The sequence below is a fragment of the Antrostomus carolinensis genome, unplaced genomic scaffold, assembly GCF_000700745.2.
Source record: "Antrostomus carolinensis isolate BGI_N321 unplaced genomic scaffold, ASM70074v2 scaffold17675, whole genome shotgun sequence".
Lineage (NCBI taxonomy): Eukaryota > Metazoa > Chordata > Aves > Caprimulgiformes > Caprimulgidae > Antrostomus > Antrostomus carolinensis.
This window is the reverse complement of record NW_010314458.1, coordinates 10,497-17,890: the sequence shown is the minus strand read 5'-3', so window position 1 is coordinate 17,890 and position 7,394 is coordinate 10,497. Positions and strand designations below refer to the sequence as shown.

The following is a 7,394-nucleotide window of genomic DNA, read 5'->3' as shown; positions in this document are numbered from 1 at the left end:
CACTGAACTAATGAACAGAGTTTGGCCTTGCAGTTGTTCCACAGTACACTACTGTGACAACAGACAATAATACATGTGTTGAGTTTCCAGAGCAGGAGCATGTCAGTTCTTTTTTAAGGTCCTGGTCAAAGAAGCTCCCTCTGCCAGGTAGATGGAGCAAACCCCAGACAACACCACTGAGATTCAGACTCATGCACTTATCTAGCAAGATGTGCTTTATGCAGAGTATGAACTCGTACAGCTCATTTTGATAGTACCCCAGATGCCTCAAGAGTAAGGGTCACTAGTATGCAGCTTTATGAAATAGAAACAAGTATCAGCAGAATCACATATTCATTTTTAAAGCTATACATTCTATTTTATTTTAACAAAGTCACTCTTTATCTACTACCACCAGCTTAAAACCACTATAATTGAAACCTGGTACAATTCCATCATTACACACTTGCTCCGAGGTGCAGGCCTACTACCAAGGAGAGAAAGGGCCGAGAGATCTGTGGCTTTCTCATGAGCATTTAAAACAAAACTAAACAAAATAAACCACACAAAAAAAATCCCCCAAAAACACCACAAGAGCTGACTGTGCTGTCCCTTAATGATGTTTAAGGGGATGTTTCACAAGCATACATTCTAGTGAGCACCGGGACACTTATCCTACAGGGAGGCAATTCTGACTTGAGTCTTTCAGCATTCCAAAATGCACTCCTTTTTCAATTGCATCAACATATGCATATATTACAACTGCATCAAGGTTTTTCAGCAATTAAAGCATTCAAAGACTTAGCAGACACCAAAAGTTATGTTTTCATCTTCTAAAGTTGCCTTTAAAAATTAAGAGCTACCCACAGCACACTGTGACAGAAGTCTACACTATCTGAAGCCTTGTCAGTACACCTCATAGCAATATGTTCTCAATACACAATAAATTACTTCTCATAAAAGCTGTGTATTAATAAATTCTGTTGAAATTTACCATTAAAAAAAAAAAAAAAATCTAACATTATGTATCCATTTTTTCCCAGTAAGAATTCTGAGGAACTGCAGCCTGATCTCTAAGACTGGTAGGCTTTGCTCAACATACTGTATGACATTCACTTGAATCCTTGTACTCCCGGTGACCAGACATTTCTCTAGATGACGATCTGAATACACCTCCAGTGTAGGTACCATATTCTACATAAATCTCTGCCATACAGGATCACATACAGGATCAAGTTTGCTTCTTTACAAGACCTACCTGGCAGACCTTCACCACAAAACATAACATAGAAAAACTTTCTAATGAAAAATAGGATTCATTTAATACATGGAAAAATTAAAATGCAGCTGTGTTCTTAACATGTGACTCATGAGAAACTAGGTAGTTATCTACCAGAATACTAAAATGTAGTTTTCTTCTCCCAAACTTCTCAATGTTTTGTTTGCCAGACACCATTTTTCCACTGGTATCTTGTGTTTTATCTTTTATTTCCCACAGACTCAGCATGCCTTTCAAAACTCTTGTAACTGTTTTTCCAAAGCTGTTTTTTTCCCACAGATTCTGACCACAAACTCATCCAAAGTGTAGTCAAGCATAGTGACTTCAACATTTCACTTTCTTTTTTTCTAGTCTAACTTCAGGACATAAAGCACTCCTCTAAATATTGCCAACCACCTCCATACCCATAGCTGTCACCATTTTATGTTAGCATCCATGATCAGACCTTTTCAAGCGTAATACGGACATATTAAATCAAACCATTAACATCATTTTTTCAAAACTACAAGTCACTACTCTTCAGCGGATTCTTACCGTGAACTGCATATTAAACACAAACCTCCACTCAACCTTCAGTTTTCATCTCACATTTCAGAAAAGTCTCCTTGGAATTATACATCTGAGTCCAATTTAGTACCAAGCTTTTACAGCTGCACACCTCATCTCTCAAATGCAAGGGTTTAGCTATGCAACGCCTTCCTCTTTACCCATCTAGAATGCAAGACACTAGAAATCAACCCCATATTCAAACTGCAACATTGGAGCAAAATCTTTTGCCATGTGACAGATAGTTAGTCTTTTAAGACATAGGGAGCAGGAGATCACTTATCCACAAAGTGACTGTGTCATAGCAGACAAGTCAATTCAATTCTAGAAAAGAATAATATCTGAAATGAGAGAAAAATGTTATGGGCTTCCCAACTTTGTTCAGCTAGACAAGGAGATCTTGCAGCCAGTTTCCCTAGTATGTGATTGTACTGAACAGCAATTGCAAGAGAGATACATGAAAAAGTAATGAATGTAATCCTGGACAAAATTACTATTCATAAAGTCACTCACTGTTAGGATCTCATTTGAGTTAGCAGTAGCATGTTCCAAGTTCAGGTGTTGCAATACAATGACTATTTTGTTTCTTGCAATACCAGTATCAGAGTGTGTCGTAATCAGCTAGTGTTTCCACTTCAAAGCATTTGGACAGGCTTAATTTGACCAGGCCTGTAATGAATTACATACAAGGAACTTCAGTAAAGCAAAGATGACCCTGAGATTTTCTTGTCCTCGTCAAGCAATAACATTCCTCAGTAGCCTCAGATGAAGATATACTCACATTTTCAATCCCTTCCAAGCTAGATCACAGTGACAACTCTTCAAAATATGTTCAATCACTGTACTAATAATGAAAACCTTAACACAGCATTAAGAAAAAAAGTCAGAAGAAAGGTTTTCTTCATTTCTTATACTGGATAAAATACGTTTTTGCACCAGCTTTTAAAAAGGAGTTATGAAGTACATCTTTAAAAGTCATCAGCTACAGATCTATTTGGACCTAACAGAAGTGCATTCAGAAGGAAAGCAAACAGTCCCTTATAGAAACAGTCCCTTAGACCATGCAATAAGGCCCAATAATGTTCCTCTGCATAACCCACAAGACAGAACTGCAGCCATTGCTACCCTCAGTCCTCCCCTGATAAAAGTTCCTAGGTCTATTCTTGAAAGACGGTAGCATTGAACAACAGATTAGCTTCCTATATAGTAAAGGAAGACAATACCTAGAGGTCTTCGCTCGCACAAACAAACAGCATTCAAATAAGTGGGTGGTGACCTGTAGCACTTTCTCATGCTCTGGAAAGTACTCAAGACTTCACATGTGACATTAACAAGCAGTCCAAGAGACTTGTTTTCCCCACAAAACCTGTATCAAAATTCAAATTATCTATGACATTTATCCCCACAACTTAATTTTAAGATCGGTAGCAAATTCCAATGTAAGCCACTAAAATTCCTCTAAAATTTTCAATATGGATCTCAAATTTAAAATCACTAAGTTCTATGTTGACTTTTTTAATACAGATTTAACTCCCATTTTGGAGCAGCAATCTCTATGGCTTCCTTAGTAGTCTGTGCTAAACAGCTGCAAAGCCTATATTCAAGAAAACTCAAATAAAACAGAAACCAGAAAAGGAGTTCTGATCCACTGATCTGCATGTCCCACAAACAAGTACTGGTACCAATGAAGACACAACTGCCAGGTCTTCAAGTAGCCTCCATACCATTGTAATAAGCTAGAGGCACAGGGAGCTTTTTCCCTTCTCTCAAAAGGGATCATCACAACTGCATTCTCAAGGAAAGGACAAAAAAGAAAAAGGAAAGGGAAGGTAGGAATAAGACAGAACAGAAAGGCATCCAACTGACTCAGCACTATGTATCATCTCCCACTAACCAGTCACCATAAATTCAGGGAAGAATAGGCTAATCCAGCCACTGAAGACTAATTTAGTATTGCCAAACCAGTGTGCCCAATCCCAAAAGTCCTCATCAGCAGCTTTGTATTTTTGAGTTTGAAATTTAAATCAACCTTAAAGATATCATGAAGACAACAGTGGCCCTAATGAAGGGCTGCCTGTTTTAATGCTTCCAAAATAACTAAATTAAAATAATAAAAATAATTTTTAAATCATTCTGAAATGTTTGTTCTGTTAGCTAATGCAACAGTAGCATATATTTTGCTCATTTATGAAAATACATAAATGCTATTTTTATACAGTTAAGACTTACTGACATTTTCTGTGACAACCATGCCAGCTGTGTAATATAAGACTACTGCAAAAGATTTAACTCCATAGAAAATCGAGAAACAATTCTTTCAGCATTCAAAGTAGTTTGGGCACACAGATAAGTGATTCTGCTGAAATATGATTTCCTTCACAAATTGCAATTGAATGTTTTTGTTTGTTTTATAATGAGTTCTAAAATGATCTGGAGTTGAAAAGCGTGAAACTTTTTTTTCCCCCCTCCCCTTTTTGGACTAAAAGCAAACACAAAAGAAATTAGGAAAGTTAGGAAAGTAATGAAGTTAGGTCAGTTACTCCTAAAACCTTGAAGAAAAAGAGGCAGCAGAATATCTACACAGACAGGTAACAGAATATCTCACTGCAGATAGTTCCTGTACTTAACATCTGCTTGTTATTTCATCTGGTATATTTAAACCAGTTTTCACTAAAACTGTTAGAAAATACTGTCTTTAATGAAATTATTCTTGTGATCTGGGTAGGGCTTTGTTTTTTGAAAATGGAAATCTGGTTAAACTCACAACGTGCCAATCTAGCTCAATATATTTTAGTGAACAGCTCTAAAGGACAATTACTACATTGCATACTGTACAATGCACTACACTTTGCACACAGGATTTTTCATACTCAAGCACTAGTTTTATATTCATTATATAAATCAATTTGTTATTAAAACAACACATATTTGTGCTTGTTTTCTAAATAGTCTAATGCTTTCCATCTTTCCAAAAGAAGAAATTTAAACAAAAACTGAGCTAGTTAACTAAAAATAGCTAGAATTAGAGTATCAATTTTCATTACCTTATCAATATAGCTCTGTCTTAGAAGTCATGAGAATTAACCTGATGAAGACATCATATCATCAAATAAATACAGTAATTTCAAAATACCATTTTCAGAACACCCTAAAAGAAATGTGAAGATTAAGAAAAATTCTCATGTAATCACTGGCATTAAATTTGGCAATCTGAACTGTGCCATATAAGAGGATGGAGGGAGACAGAGAGACTACCCTTCAGTTGTTATTATTTAGGTGCTCTGAACAGTATGTCAGCTATATCCCCAATGCAGACCAAGTGGCACACAGGAAGCTGGAAATGCTTTAGAGAAAGGCAAGCTATGGTTTGCTGCAGAGGGATTCCACAACCAACATGCATAAAAAAAAGACCTCCAGGAATTAAACAACTAAATGGAAAGCACTTAAAGCAACTGTTTGAAAACAGCAGTAAATCAGTAACCTTGCAAGGGGGTTAGTAAGCTGGTATGTTTCAAAGCATGTAATAATAAAATTCATGAACTTGGGAAAAAACTTCACAATCACAGTGAAAACAATGAACAGATTAAGAATTAAATTATTTCCATTTATCTTGTGAAGCTGGATAAAACTGAATGATCAGAATTCCCAGTGACTCTCCAAATATAATTTTGAAATTACATTAATACAACCTATTACATTAATATTAACATGTTTTGAGATTACTACATTCTTAAATAAAATAATAGAAATAAAAAAGTTTACCAACATCAGCTTGGTAACTAAGCCTTCAACATCTAATAAACAATACATTAAACAAGAAATAAACAGAAATCATAAATCAAATCAAAGATGAGATGTGCATCAGTGGTCAAGTGAAGCCAGTGGAAAAAAAAAATCATTAAGGAGAAGAAAGAGGTAGGCTTAACTTAAGAAGGGATAGGGACATCAACCAAACTTACTTCCTGTTCATGAGATGTCTGATTAATGAATGCATGCTTTGTGAAATTCATCTCTTTAACGTCTATCTTCCTAACAACATCATATACTTTTCTGACCTTGAACACCTGACTTCTTGGAGTTTTATTTCCATTGTAGCCCATGTCATTTCCATTACTGGGAGAGGATGGGCCAATGCGAAAGACATGGCAAAATATCCTCACGATCCTTAAGAGACTCTTCATTTGAGCTTCATAATTACTTGACAAGCTGGGGGAAAAAATTGAATATTTAAGTTTATTTTCCTAGACAAAACAATTTAGTATATTAAGGAGTAAGCAATCTAATGGTAGTCTGACACATGCTGAAAAAAAAAAATCCTAAGCTTTAAACTCTAATGGATTTTAACTTTTCTTTCCTGCGCCAGCCCCAGGAAAAAATTGAATATTTAAGTTTATTTTCCTAGACAAAACAATTTAGTATATTAAGGAGTAAGCAATCTAATGGTAGTGTCTGACACATGCTGAAAAAAAAAAAATCCTAAGCTTTAAACTCTAATGGATTTTAACTTTTCTTTCCTGCGCCAGCCCCAGACATCAAACACAAACACTATGATTTTACTAACACATACTCAAAATTTTAACTAGAAGTGAAATAAGAACAGTAAATTCCAGATCTTGCAAAATACTTCATTTGGTTTTACACACATGTACACTTCTTATTGCTAAGAAATTCAACTTGCTACAGTAGGCATCTCAGATTATGAAGTGAGGATCTCAATGTATGAAATCAATTGGGATATCCAGTTGAAAATGTTTTTCAATCCTGAAAATAGAGCATCCAATGGTAAAAGTGTACTGACTAGTCAGATATGCTGCCAAATCCCATCCTCACCTAGCTACTATCCTAACTGCCCATTAACTACCTCAACTAGATAAGGGATCAGGATAGGAAACATGGTGATATTTTCGCTCAAGAGAAACATGATCTAAAAGATACCACATAAAAGCATCACTATGCTTTTTATTTATCCAATAAATATATTAAAAGTTTTATGCCTTCTTAACTGAACTGGCCAACACTGAACTCTGTACCAACACAGTGTAGAATCTGAGATACGATTCATGAGTTTATGCAGAAGCAGAACATTCTTCATATAATTCAACTTAGTTTTCTTTCCTTTAACCTCGAGCAGTAAGAATTCTTCTACCTCAAAAACATAAACACTTTTTCTTGTAACTTTTTCTACTGAACTCATAAATTATACAAGTGAGTACATGTTCAATTCTATCCTTAAAAGTACTTGCATCTTAAAAGCATTCTTTTTAACTATAAGATCAGTATACACCAGAAAACTGACAACTTAGAGGATGCTGTAAACCTCTCATACAATTACTAATCCATTAATTCACAAATCTGAAACAGTTAGTTGTAACATCACAGTACCTTCACCATGACGTCACTCTCTTTATGGCACGGGTGAAAGCAAACGACTTACATGTTTACAGCATCACATTTTAATGACTGCCAGTGAGGTGTTAATTTAAAAGCTACACATTAAGAATTCTACCAAACTGATACACAAAGTATGACTATCTGGTCACAATTTGGGACTTCAACCAGATCAAGTTTTCAGTAAATCTAGATTAAGAAA

The 7,394-nt window shown here is 35.4% G+C and overlaps 1 protein-coding gene across 1 annotated transcript in view; it reads right to left on the bottom strand.

Moving 5' to 3' along the window:
* HACE1 (HECT domain and ankyrin repeat containing E3 ubiquitin protein ligase 1) overlaps positions 1 to 7,394 on the bottom strand; it is a gene marked incomplete at its 3' end in the record, with an annotated part of 25,719 nt that overhangs the window by 8,033 nt on the left and 10,292 nt on the right. The window contains exon 5 of the mRNA XM_010167660.2: positions 5,764 to 6,010. Coding sequence (XP_010165962.2) covers positions 5,764 to 6,010 — 247 coding nt within the window. The remainder of the gene's footprint in view (positions 1 to 5,763; positions 6,011 to 7,394) is intronic.